This window comes from Micropterus dolomieu, linkage group LG16 (assembly GCF_021292245.1).
Source record: "Micropterus dolomieu isolate WLL.071019.BEF.003 ecotype Adirondacks linkage group LG16, ASM2129224v1, whole genome shotgun sequence".
NCBI classification, from domain to species: Eukaryota; Metazoa; Chordata; class Actinopteri; order Centrarchiformes; family Centrarchidae; genus Micropterus; species Micropterus dolomieu.
Window position 1 is genome coordinate 15,570,631 of NC_060165.1, and position 14,864 is coordinate 15,585,494.

The 14,864-nt window shown below is 39.4% G+C and overlaps 1 protein-coding gene across 5 annotated transcripts in view; it reads left to right on the forward strand.

The window, feature by feature from the left end:
* Window positions 1-14,864, forward strand: part of cacna2d1a (calcium channel, voltage-dependent, alpha 2/delta subunit 1a) — a 113,450-nt gene that overhangs the window by 19,091 nt on the left and 79,495 nt on the right. For all 5 annotated transcript variants that reach the window (XM_046071957.1, XM_046071953.1, XM_046071954.1 and 2 more), the window contains exons 2-3: window positions 11,715-11,796; window positions 14,080-14,196. In XM_046071957.1, coding sequence (XP_045927913.1) covers window positions 11,737-11,796; window positions 14,080-14,196 — 177 coding nt within the window. In that variant the 5' untranslated portion in view covers window positions 11,715-11,736. The remainder of the gene's footprint in view (window positions 1-11,714; window positions 11,797-14,079; window positions 14,197-14,864) is intronic.

The window sequence follows — 14,864 nt, forward strand, 5'->3', positions numbered from 1 at the left end:
GGCAGCTAGTGGAGACTTGTTTTTACACTTACGGTTGAACTTCAAACAGAGGTAGACTAGCTTTTTCCTGCTGTTTCCAGTCCTTATGTTAAGCTAAGCAAAGCATCTCCTGACTCTAGCTCCATATTTAGTGTACACTACCGAAATAAGAGTGGTATTCATCTTTTCATCTAATTCTTGGCAAAAAAAAAGCTAACAAGTGTATTTCCCAAAGCATTCCAAAACTAATCCTTTTATCCTTTATCCTAGTATTTTTTAATACTAGTAAATAATTTACAGAAACATGGGACTGCTCTGCACATAAGCACACACCAGCTGTCATTGTGAAACAGTGCCCAACAACTAATTTTATGCTATAGAAATGGAGAAATGTGGTAAAGGACTTAATAAGCCAACTTATCTTAATCACACTCGAGAGACGTTAAGTGCTTAAAATATCTCTAGTGAGACACCACAAGCCCATCTGATGTGTAATATTTTGAGAGAGATGCAGAGAAATGTGGACCCATGGTGGTCTATGATGGCTTCTCTTGAGCCCCTTAATGGAGTTGTATTGCTGCATAAGAGCTGTTAATGCCAGACTACACTACGACACTACACTGGACACGACACTAGAGTGTGTAGCCATCAGGGGAACTAGTACTGAGTACAGCACTAACAGTAGTCTGCCTGTGTAGGCGTCTAAATTGACGTTAATTGGACATTTTGGCCGGGGGGGGGGGCTCTCTAATCTCTTTATTTATACACATTGTCCGAGATCGTGTGTGTGTGTGTGTGCAGTGAGGCAGTAGGGCGGGGTTGATGTATGGGTGGATAGTTTGCTCAGAAAGTGTGAAGGTGACAGGGATGTGGAGGTTTAGTCATTTGTGCAAAACATGGCCTGTAGCAGAGAGAAATACAGCTGGAGGGATGACGATGAGCAAGAGGAGGGACAAGCCAAATTGTTAAATAGAATTACATTGTATTATTCTCCATAATAATTTAAAGACTAAGGGAGTGAAAAGAATATGTATGTACATGTAACATTACAGTGCGAGGAAAAACCTTATTCTGCAAATACAAACGCTAATATGTGTCATTGTGCCATATTCCCTTATGAATCTGTACAAGCTTTTATGTTAGAGCTTGTAGTTTTAATCTAATACTTCACAATGATTTAAGCTGCTAGAACACTAAGATCTTGGACTTAATCTAGTTTTCTCTAAAAATCAGCAAATTATCCATTACCTCTTTATCCAAGACATTTCTTCAAGAAAATCATTGCCAACTTCATTTTTTTTAGATATAACTTATTCATTATAGTACATAGAGTATAGTGAAGGCGAGCATGTATTTTTACCAAACTTGTATGTGGATACGTAAGGAGTATAACATTTATTTAGTTGCTGTTGTCGTTCTTTAGTCTAGTATTGTGCTGGAAGTACAAACACTTGCAGGTGTCACAACAATTCTGTTTTCTTCCGATTTAATGTGTCCAGACACCTGCTGGGAGAGGTGATACAATGGGAGCTGTTAGTTCTGTCAGGATGTATATGCCTTTTGACATGGAGGGTGTGGACAAGGCAGACTAGGCGCTAGTCTCGTCATCCCCAGCTAGCCAGTGTACAGAGTGTGAGGTCAAACGTGGGCATGGGTAGGAAGAGAGTCTGACCCCCAGCCCTCTGTGGCAATGTCATGTTGCCAGTGGAGAGACTTTAGAGTACAATTAACCAAATGGCCTGGTCTGACTTTATTAAAATATTTATTGGAATGGAAATTACTGTGAATGAATGAATGTATTTTTATTCAATATATTTGTAAATGAACATAAACACACCAATACAGGGGATAATATGTTCCAACACAGTTCCAGATGTTACATTTAGTGCTACATTTCAAGATTGTTTTCCGTACTGATTCATCTTTTCAATAAATCAATTTAAATTTAGTCAATTCTTCAAATCTCAGATATTCAAATTATAATGATGTAACAGGGTGGTGATGAATGGGAGTGGATAAGATGCATGTCTTTGGTGTGAGATACCCGAGTTCAACTCCCCACTGTGATGCGTCCACCAATGTGTGCCTGAGCAAGACACCTAACCCCTATTGGAGGCGTGCAAACTCTGACATAAATAGCAATTGTAAGTCACTTTGGATAAAGCGTCAGCTTAATGAATAAATGTAATGTAAAACTGAAGAATGCATCAACTCCCGATTGGAAAAACTAGAACCAGCAAATGTTTACTTTTTACTTGATAAATTACTTGAACAGTAAACAGGTGAACTACCTGAATTTTGCAACTTTCCAGCTAGATCTTCTTATAGTCTGACTGAGGATGGACAGAAGCATATTTAACGCAAAGTGAAATGAAATGTTCCTAATGTTCCTAGCTAATATCTGTGCAGTTGACTGTGTCGAGCAAGTACAACAGGCTTAACACAAGATTCACGCAAATAATACGAGTCAAAACTTGGCTTTGTGGTGTGTGTGAACATACCTTAACACTCCTCATATCATCTTGCCATTCAGAGCTGACTAACTAAAATATTTGGGTAACTAAATATGGTGGTTAACAGAGAAAGTATAATATTCAATTGTCTTTCTAGTCTGGCTTATTGTCTTTTTATATAGTAAATGCTTTTGGTGTTGTAAAACTGAGCATTACAAGTCAATACGAAGCTGTTTGTCTTTGGCCATTAGTTCACCTGTTAAATCAATGTCAATGGAATCAGCTTCCTGTGACCCACACCTGCTCTATCAGTGCATGATTGCCCACCAGCAACACCCCATCATTTGGTAATGATCTTATAGAATGTTTTGTCAGCTCTTCTACAGCTGTACCCTAATAAAAGTGCTTGATTGAACGCAGAAAATACTGCTGTCAAGGTTTCACTTAAACACAGCTCTTAAGATCTAGGCAGGGGGGCCACAGTACAATGCTCTGACTGACTTTCTAAGAGGAAAATGGTAGAAGAGGGGCAGAAGCATCAATAACGTGTTGCCATAGAAGATAATGAGGCCACGAGACATTTACAAAGCCTACAATTATGGTGTTATTGACCTCAATAGAGGACAAGATATCATCACTTGTCTCCTTTGTGCTCTGTGGTGAGAGGAGATAGAGGGGAAGAGGACAAAGGAAAGGCATTTCTAGCATTTTGACTTAATTTGGAGAGAAAATAGGAAGCATTAGTGGGGCTCTATGAAATCTGTTTAGATTTTTACTAGTTTCCAGTTTATTTTTCCCAAATTCAGTGTTTTTTATTAAAACTTTTCTGAACTCACAATTTAAGCACATTTTGTCATCAGAAAGACTGTATAATCATGTGGTAGATGAAAACAATTTTAACAACTCAATAAGAAAATATTAAAAATGTAATCAATATCAGTGATATTTCATATACCTTGCAAATAAGCATATAAAATATATTATTTATAGGGATTCACAATAAATGTATTGCAACAGTAGGATATCAAAATAGTATAATACGATTTTAATAGGACAAATTAACAATGAATGCATTGTTGCAATTCATGTACTGTGAATTGCCCCCTATTAAATAGGTTATTACCATAGTTGATTACTGATCATTTCTTTCCATGGATCTGCTGCAGGACAGCCTCCAAATTCTGCTTGATAACATGCTAATGAGTGGGCCTGACGGAGGCTACTCTCACGTGGGCAACGCTCCTCCTTGTTTACAAAGCTTGACTGGATATAGGTTTTTCATTCAAGGGAATATCTGACTCTGCCTGTACAGCCACAAATTCCCCAACAAGCTGGCGCTATGAAAAACCCCCCACTTACAATGCCAGGGAAAATACAGATTTTTATAAATTGCATTCCCATTTTGGCAGATTTCACGATGTTCCACATTTTACAGTTGATTACATTTTTATTATCAAATTCTACGACTCTGTCCGTGTTTTGTTTGGTGAGTTTATAAGATAAAAATGTAAGCTTTCAGCACCATAAAGAAATTACTTTATACACAACAACAAACAGTCCAGTCAGAGAGGTGGAAGGAAAAAGGGAAGAAGAAGAAAGTGGCAGAGATTGAAAGAAGGACCCATGCAGTGAAGGGAAAGAGAAATAAACTGAGCAAAAGGTGAGACATTTACACAAGAAGGATAAAGGGAGTGTGATAAAGGATGGAATGGCAGAAAGACAGGAACAGGGGCAGAAAGTGACTGTTTGTCTTCTCAAAGCCCTGTCGGGCTGGCTGCTTATTAGATGCCTTGCTTCATGGTCAGACCCCTTATTAGCTATCTGCCAGTGGCTCAATTACATCCACGCTGCCACCCTAAAACATCCCTCTTTTTTGTGCATACCCTTTGCTTCCCGTAATTGTGGCAGCCTCTTCTCTCTCTAAGAACAGATTAGAAGGCCAAATTACTACTATCAGAGGAGGATTTAGTGTTGGAAACCATGACTCATGAGGAGACAGTGGAGAAGCAAAAAAGGCAAAGAGTGTTTGCTGTTGCATGCGTCCTCCGTCACGGTTTCGATGGTATTAAGAGATCAAATGTGGATCCACAGACTTGGTTCTGAGTATAAAAACATGAGGATGTTTACAAGATGAGAGGGTGCTGGAGTGGAAACTCAGAGATTGGATATTGAGCCCTGGATTCTTACAGCTGCTTGCGCACAGGCATGTTGGGCTTCAGAGCCAGTGTGAGGCCGGTGAATCAGCTGGAACGATGTAGCATCCAACATTGCTGGATGAATTTCCACTCATCTCGGGGTGTTTACATGGTGTCAGTTGGATCCCTTGGTAAAAGCAGACGGAACCAGAAAATACACAGACTAGTTAAAAAGTAAATAATATGGGCACTTCTCTGCTGCTGAATGACAATGTAAGGTCATGTACCCCTTTCTCTTCCCCTGCTGATCAAGGATATTGCATGCATGCTGCAAGAAATTCATACTATGAGTTTCAGTTGAGATGAGAAGACTTGAAGCAGCTAGTGCCTACTAACCAGCAAGACGTGAAAAAAGTGTTTCATGCCAAACTGTTCCAATACTTTGACAGCACAAGCATAAGAACACTGTCTACAGTGTATTTATTTAAAGTTCCCTCGCTGCTTTCTTTCTAGAGGACACAGAAGTAAGTTTGGTATAAAAGTATAGAAAGGAATCTGCAGAAAAAGGTAAATTCTTCTCAATCTTCTCTCCATGAACTCCTTCTGGGAACCATCTTTTAAACTTGGATTAGAAACTTTCACAAACCCCATGTGACAGTCTGACTATGAACTTTTTATCTAAACTTTGAATGGAGGTAAAAGTAGAAACAAAGTATTCTGTCAAGGACAGTTTGGGGGCAGCTAATATCTTACAGTATATCCGGTTTATCACAACTTTGGCCTTGCTTTCATAGTTTTGGTTGTCTTTTCTATCAGTGATAACATTGCACACACCCAAGTAATTACTTCTACAAACATGATGACATGCAAGTGGGCAACTTGACAAGAAAGCCAAATGAATCAGACAAGTTGTGAACAAGCCAACAGTTTAGCCAGATTATTTAAACTGCCTTATTTTTCTTGAGCTCACCTAAACTGTTTCTAATAATCCCTCATTGCACAGGAAATGCAGAATAATTGTAAGTATGGTAGGTGAGTTAAACCAGAAAGTCAACCTTTAAACAGTGTTAGATGTTAACTACAGACAGTTTCAGTTAATAATAAAAACAATCTCACCACGCGGTCAGATTGTATAACATGGTCTTCCTCAGCAGATAGAGTATGCCCAGCTGTCTTGGAATTGTAAAGTACTTTAGGGACTATTCATCCATGTTGGATTTAAAGGCTGAGAGTTAAAGTTAAATCTTATAATTACTCCATTTTGTCTTCAAATTTTTTAATGTGTTTTTTTAAAGAATGCCTGCTTATCTGACTTCATTATTGATGAAATAGGAAAGATGGCCAAAACAATGAAAATAAGGCCCAAGTTGACCAGAATTATCCGTTAAATAATTCAATCTAGAATGTGAATTGGAAGTGCTCTTTCTCTAACGATCTTGAGTTGTTGTTCAATTCAAATGGATTCATGATAAATGAGGCCCAAGAGACTTTAATATTTATAGTTTTTGAGTATTGAAGAACATTCACTTCCTGATCGCTCTACAAGTATATTAACCCCCTCAAAATGTGTAATAAACAGCTGTGCAACAGCTAAAGGCCAGTGGCTGTGGTGTGAAATGTAGAAACCGAGGGAGAGAAGAACACAAATGGCCTCCCCAGCAGTCACTCAGAGTTTGGCCAGAGGGGTTAATGTGGTCAGAAGTAAGACAACAGTGCTCTCATGCTGAGTCATGTTCTCTATTCTTGGATTGTGTCAGCTTCTCTGTGTTCACCGCCTTTGTTTGGACGGTCTGCTCCTAACAGGCAGAGCGAGGTTATTTGTTTTTTCTCTAATGGTCAGGCTGTTCCTTGGAAATTGGAGTTTAAATCAAGTTTTCCTTTTTTTCACCTTGCTAAGGTTGTTAATAAAGATGAATAAATCACATACAGGTAGTACTGTATGCTCAGACTTGTTTTAGTTTCTGTGAGTTTTTATGCTGAAAACAGCTGCTGCTGCTGCGGCTGCAGAACTGCAGAGTCAGATGGTAATTATCTGTGGGTTTTACATTACATGCAACACAACTCTTACATTACGCATAGCTCTTTGACCCACTGTTGATGTAAAAATATTGATTAGTACAGCTTTAAGCATAGTCTAATGCTAATGTCTCATACTCTAAATTGTTATCCAGTGGGTTGTCATGCTCTGGTCCATCGATCTGAATGGTGGGCTTTATAACACACACATGCACAAATGGGCCACACCCACTTCATTATATTAAGAGTTTCTGCCAAACAGATGAATCTGCCCTGGTGACCTTTGACCCTAAGCAGCCCCCTAACAAAGATGCTCTATAACAAAAGAATGCATTCGAAGCTGTGCCAATGGTATGAAATGGTACACACTTCCTATCTCCTCTGATACGCCTGTCTGTCTGTAATATATTTGGAAGATTTGTGGCTTGTGAAAAATGGGTCCAATTACTTCAGTGACCATGGGGCAAAAGAATCGGTCATAAACTGTGCTTATGTTCACTTCTCCCATTGGAGTGAATCGGACCCACCGCTAGTCTCCGAAAGGGGGGAGGCAGTGACACAACCCACAAGACACAGATACAGCAAAATATTCTTTAAGCTAGGGTATTCAACGTTGGAGAAACTAGCAACAGACAGCTAGATTCTGAAAGTATGCAATCGGGAAAAAAAAACACCCCCTCCCTTCAGTCCTCTCCACACTGTGTGCACAGGTAGGTAAGTAGACAGGCATGTAGGCCATTGGCTGTGCTTATTACAGTTCTGTGACAGCCACAGATACCATAGTTTTTTTTTTTTCCTGTCAGAACATTTGATTTATTGATTGCTGTTGGGATGTACAAAGAAACAAATACAACCAAAAATGCTTCTTAAATAAATTGCCTACACAAGCTTTAAGTGAACCATTTCCTTTCTAAACCGTCTCTGCCCCTACTGCCGTCTGAGAGACTCACTGCTCTGGTTACATACAGACGCTGAGACACACACATGCACGTGACAGCTGGCCTAATGGAAGCAGCTTCTCTTCCAGTCATTAGAGGGATGGAGGCTAGAAGAGAGCAGTAAGGATTACTTTGTCTACCCATCAGACACACATGGGTCAAGCACAAATTAAGATATGCTCACTAGTCTAGTCAGGGAATGAGCTAATTTAGCAGGGAAAAAGTATCACATGAAGACTAGATTTTGTTTTGGTGTGTCTGCTTTTCTGAATTGGTCCGCATAGATGTGGTGTGGTACTATTTTTGGTAATAATGACACCGCTCACCAGCATGTTGTCTAATTTCACACCATTTAACTCACTGGCACATTTGTGCTTGTGACTGGAGACATGGAAAGAACTTGATGAAATTTTAATGTCATCTTTTCAGCATCTGAGCCCTAATACAAACGACCTGTTCATCTAAACTCCAACCAAGTGTCTCTCCAACTCTCTAAAGCCAGTGAACCGTGATGATCTGTGCTGCATGCACCTTGAGTCGCGTTAGACAGGTATCTATAGTATGAAACCACTCGAGGCTCCATATGTGTGCATGTGCATCGTGCTATCTGTCTGTAAAAGCCAGTTTATGTTACTGTTGGCCTTGCCCGTCTCTGCCTACCTTCAGCTACCTTTTTACGCACATTTGGTAGTCCACTTTGATAAGATATTTCCAACCTGCTAGCATGCCCTACCTCACTTAAAAGCACATTTATTTCATTTTATTTCATCCTGAGAGAGCCACTGCTGTCTGGTATTATCACAGTGGAGGATGCTGTACACTAACTGGTCAAAAACAAACCTCACTGCTGCTGCAACATGTGGGCATTCCTTCTGACTCTCGGCAAGCACCAGCAGTCACTTGCATGATTGCGATCTATCTTATGTTATTGACATTATAAGTTGTGTTTTATGCCAACTAAGCATTATTTAGTATGAAATAATTTCTTTATTATTAAAGATCATAGAAATACCATATATTACTATCTTAGCAGCATGGTAATTACAAGAAAGAGCAAGAGAGCTCTAACTTTATTTGTCAGTTGTTTCAATGCAGTTACTAAAGAAAAGGACAGCAAAACCCCCAACACCCTGCAAACCTCTTCAAGAGGCGACTCCAGCTATTTACTATAACACTTCAATAAATTTGTGGGTCATTACAGGGGACAATGTACTGACTCTTAGTCTCAAGCCACGTCAACCTCTAAAAACACTGGATCCTATATTTCCCATAATGCAACTCAGCAACCTTTTAGACCTTCGTCGCCTGGTAAATGCTGGTAAACTTGGCAGCTCCTTCCAGGACCACAGAAGACATACAGCTGTTTTTACAGGCTGAGTAGTATGTCGTCGTAGTAGTAGTAGTGGTAGTAGTAGTTGGTGTGTAAAATCAATGGAGTGCTCCTTTAATTCAATCATCATAGAAGCACAATAGTAAATTCAAGAGAACAACTCTGTTGACATGAGATATACTGTCTCGTGCATTGCCTTAATAATGGTTTGTTGAGATGCAGCAGATTCATTAGTGGACTTTTGTACCTTTGTCATAGTTTTACACATAATATAGTTGTGACCAAAAACTATCAAGTACAAGTAGACCAGCCTACTACAAACCCAGTTATTGTAGTAGGCTGATCGCCACTGTCTTGTTACCGACAGTTCATCATCTGAGTGTGAATAGGCAAGTGAATAAGCAAGGGAATATGTGAGTAACGACAAGTGGCAAAAAGAACAAAAGAAGTTAAGAAAGAGAGGACTTTAACTATTGCCTGTCAGAACAAAAAACAGTCTGCTTCATAAGTGGTTGATATTAATGACTCAGTAAGACATGTGTGAGAGAAAAGAGGCTTGTAATGCCAGCAGGTCTCACACTTGGCTGAGTTTCACATGGCTCCTCTCATTTCCAGCCCTGCGGTCTAATTGCTGTAGCTGAGTGGCTCTACATGGCTCACCAGCCATTTTGGAGTCTTCCTTCCTTTCCACATTGCTCCCCCCCTCTCCAATTTCCCCAGAGAATGAGAGGTGGGCAGAATAGGAGCTGAGCATGGGAGGGGATAATGATGATATCTAATTTTTCCATGTCCTGCCCCAAGTTTCCATTCTCTCAGAAAATTATTGATGTACTTTTTTTTCACTTTTCTTCTTTTCTTTTCTCCATTGAAAGACCATTTCCTTAGTCTGTTTTTGTTCTTAAAGAAAAAATTTTCAGCACTTATGAGGAAGCATCCTGTTGTTATGCAAGGAATGTATACCCTTTCACTGATAACATGAAGATTTTTTTTTTGTGGAAGTGGTTAATCAACACTGCCTTTCAGAAATCGTATTAATGCAATGTTTTATTACATTACAAGCACAGATCATGTAGAGATCTCCAAGCTGCTGCTGCAAAAAGTGAGGGAGCTGATCATGTTTAACCACAGCTAGTGGACGTAGGCACTTTCCCTGGATCATGTTTTATTGTAGCAGTCCTCTCCTCATTAGGGAAGAAGCTCTGCAAACACAGGAGCTGTCAGCTAGTTCGTGACCACAGCTGTCTATATCTGGAAATGCAGTACTAAACTTGGGACGTGCATTCTGCAACACTAAATGCCTCACACTTACAGTAGGTGTGATGAGAATAGGCTGTACAAGTGAGCACTTGTTAAAACCGCTGATAGACAATGAACCTCAGTTTTTCTTTGATGGAGCATAACACACACACACACTCACTGTTTTCACATTAGACACCTGTTGTAATGGCTCACCGTTTTTGCTGGGTGGCCAACTGGGCTTATTTGAAAAATTCACATGCACAACAACCCTAATACACACCTGCTCGCTATGGTTAGCGAACCTTATCTTGACCCTGGAGTTGGCTCCATGTACAGTAGTCAGCATACATGACTGACGCATAAATCCACTTTGAAGTAATTGTATGGGGGATAGAAAAAGCTATCATAGTACACCCATCCTATATCTGCTTTCAACTGTTTCACAGAAGGCTAAATATTCTATGTGGCTGCTGTGCTACACATTTCCAGCGTGAGCTAACCATGCTCACATTACACTGTATTTTTGATTTAAAAAAAAAAATAAGATAACATAGACAGGGTTTATATGTCAACAGCCCCTCAGCAGCTTGGAAGGTGAAGACATGAATTCACCATGGGGGGGAGAAAGGGTAATTTTCTTTAAGGATTATGTCATGTATTTTTTATTGGCTGTTGTAAAGGAGATGGGGGGCAAGGTTTGAAAGTGTACTAACACTAGTCTATATTGTTTTCAAAGGGTTCTGAACAGGTTCCATGTGCAGTTGAGTGGCAAGAGGTTGACACAAGTATTTTGGTTGCAATATAGATTTTATGACCTGTGGATATTGCTTTTGTTTAAAAATATATATGTATAACATATAATATATATGTTGTAATGTGTTCAAATTAAAGAGATTCATTGGTGTTTTGATAGTGACGGGGATGTGGTGGATATGGTCTCACATAGACATCACGCACACTCAGGCATGCGCACATAACCTGAACTGAACTGTATGTCAGGGATTCTATATATGGAACTTGTGTCCTTAAAATCCTCATGGGTAAAGTGCAGGGCATAAAGTTGATTTACAACAGTTTAGACGTGCTGGTAATTACTGTTTAGATATGTTCATGGACACAGTTATTTACATTGGGGTGATTGAATACTGATGCTGGGTAAAATACATTTTTACTTGAGTTAAAAAACATGTTCTGATCTTACTAAAGTGAGTTATGTGAAACAAAGTCTAAAGTCTAATAAAAGAATGTTTATCTCTCTTCTGTCTCTTTCTCTTTCCCATGGTGTCCTCTTTTACATCAGAAGAATACATTAACCAGCATCTCACCCCCAAGATTATGAATAGCTCTCGCCTTAATGCACAGCTCATGTGGAGTAGAGCAATGTATTCGTTTGGCTAAACATTATTATTTCATGCTTCCCATCTCTGAATCTATAATCTTTTTTTGCATATTGTGATAGTAAGCAGTGGAGCTCAGCTTAGATCGTGTGATCTTGTGGGCTGTATTCAAACTGAATGAGATTGGAGCAGCTCAACCAAGTTGATTCGACTGTCCAGGCTAATCGGAAGCTTTCCGCTAAATGAGGATTGTTTGGCTAATTAATTTTTTTTTTGTGTGTTCTTAGAATAAAGGAATGGGTGGACCAGATGCAAAAAGAGTTGATCACATTAACAGACACATCCAGTGGTATACAAAACCTAATACAGGTAAGCACGACTTTCTGTCCCACTCACAAACTGACTATAACTGTTGCTCCAATTATCTGTATACATACATTTTAAACCAATTTCTAAAAAACTCACTCACCTCTGTATTATTCTCACATAGAAAAGAGGGGGATGTAGCTTGTTTTAGCTGTTTTGCTGCCCAGTTGTGGTTAAAGCAAATGACCAAACTGTCAGCACTCACAGCAATGGGGAGTTCTTTAACCTCCACCCTAGTATGTTACCCTGTGCTTTGAATCACAACACAGAGGAGCTAATGTATGGAGTCACGGGGAGTACGGAGTAATGTACAGAAGATATAAATACAGCATGGATATATACTGATTTCTTAGCTAACTGAATTCTAACTTCATTTTGACTTTAAAACCCTTTACGCAGATTCAGTATTGTCAAGAATTAACGTGTGCACTTTGTCATTTACTTTTCTTACTCTCATTAAGCCTCCTTGTATGACCTCAGCTGTTGCAACACATCACCAGCCTACATAGAGTAGCTTCTCATTAGACATAACGCTGCATGATTTCATTCTGCCAGCCTAATGTACACGCTCGGATAAGATCAGCGGCACGACTATACTGCCAAGTCCACATCTGAGAAACGAGAAGAAGCTTTTTAGATCCACATTGATTGACATAATGCATCTGGCACTTTTCCTCGCATTGAAAATAAGATCAGCCGGCTATAAAGCATCACTTAAATCATTACAAAAAGTGTTTTTATTTGATGTGGTGGCACAGATTATGAGAATTAAACATATCTAGCAATATTTTGTGTAGCTGAATCCTCTTTTAAAGTGTTGTTGCTGTAAAAGAACCTAATGCTTTTGGGGACACGCTTGTTTAAACCAAATGTAGCGTACACAGCATGCAGGACTTAAAAGGTGGTGATATGTAACTTGGAACACCTTCAAATATTGTTAATGCTAGACACAATTTGTGGTCTTTTATGCACATAGCTGTACCTTTCGTGGCTGGGAATGGTATTAGTTTTTAATCAAGACATCCCAAATCCACAGTACAACATGAGTACTTTCAGTTCTAACATACAGATTATATATAGAAATTCCAAGGTAATCATCCTGCATACTTTGTAATAACAAAGATATCCAACATCCAAATCTAAAATTCAGTAGTATCACTCTTTAATATTGCACTAAAGCAAAATCCATTGGGTGCCTGGAGGATGAAGACAAATACATCCATGCGGCTCAGATCTGTGGTTTGAATGTCGGACAATAAAATCCCTCTAGGCTGCTAAATAATTGGCTGTTTGGCATTTGTGTCTCTTATTTCTTTTGATAGAACATATTCCATTGCACAGTAAATGGTCTTGTTACATAACCTGACACTGCAATTTAATCAGTGGACATGTAGCTTCCTTTTTTAAATCATTGTGCTTTGGTCAGTGAGGGCTGATGAAGAACAGAAGATGACCACTGATGAAAAGTAACATTCTCAGCTTCAGATACATCTGTGGACAGAAAATGTCTTAAAACTTGAGGAAGATCCTTTTGAGAAGTGATTACATCTATACAGTACATTTGGTCTGACAGAATGACTTAACTGGTTCTCTGTGATCATCCTTAACTGGAAAGGTGGGTATGTCTACAGAAAGCGATAAAACAACCCAAAACTAATTTTCAGACATTCGTCAGTTTTAATGCTAGGAGAACACTTACATGCATGTGCGCTACATGTTTGTTTTCTGAACTTTATATGACAATGATGGCCATGTCAAGCCAACTACTGGTTGAAATCATTATTTTGGGGATGGACCTTTGTAAGCACCGGGCACTCTCCTTTTCCTGTGAAAGCCTTTTGAACTGGACTGCCCAGAGTGCACCAGCAAAATAAATGCAGGGTTATCTGGCAAAAGTTTAATCTGGCTCAACCTTTGATGCAACACAAAGCAACCACTGCATGGGCCAATCAAAGACTTTTTTTTTTTTATTGTGTATGGTTCTAGGGATTAAAGTAGCGACCATGAACATTCTTGGTTTGTGTCTAGACAGGGGCCTTTGTTGTCATTCCTCATATCTACCTCCCCTAATTTTGTCTTATTTCCAAGCCTAAAATGCCTAGAAGATATAGATTTTTATAAGCACATATTCCTCGTAGGCCTTACTGTTTCCTTTTTTAATGCAAGAATGGTTTCAGTCTGTGCACATAGTTACTGATTAAGACTTACATCAAGGACAGACAAAGCTTTGTTAAGTTTAAGTTCTGCTCACCTCTTATCCCTGCTCTTCTCCTCTGAATGTCTCAGATATATGATAACCACAGACCTCACTTCAGTGTTGGGTCCAACAATGCAAGGGAACTGGTGGCGACGGCTGCTGGCAATATAGAGAGACTGCTGGCTAACCGCTCCGAAGCCCTAAAGGTGAGTGTGAGCTCCTAACACAACATTATCTTGAGGCAACCCTGCTTCTGGTAGGGGAGAAGGAATTATTGCATCTTCTTTGTCATCAACTTGACCATTAAACGCTGTTAATTTTTTGTTTGAGATGGAAACATACAATGCAAATTATACTCTGTTTGTGAGATCAGGTCCAGCGTCTCCCCTGGTACAGAGCCCAGAACCCAAGGAAACACACAAAAACAGACTGCTTCTCCTCATTTCACATCAGAACACACACTGGAACACAGACACTGCTTCAGGCCATGCACTGATCCAACACAAGCAGACATCCTCCAGCTAGATGACTTTATTTAAAGTTACCAGCCTCGGCTGCTACATGCCAAAAAATATATATAAGATTTCATTTTGTGTATGTTTTATATCACTTTGCTGTTTGGGGAAAAATGTTACCGAACCTGTAACAGAACTGAGTCTGCCCTCATACCTAATACATACCGGCTGGTTTCATGGGTCATTCGTCTGAACCAAACAGAAGGAAGATGCTATGAAGGCTACGTACGCCAAATGCTCTCATTTTGTACTGTGTTCGTGACAGTGTTCACCACATGAAGCTGAACTCTTCCTTGTTGAATGGCTAAATAGACAATTCCCAATAATTGCCCACTACTTTAGTTTATTTCTAAATACCT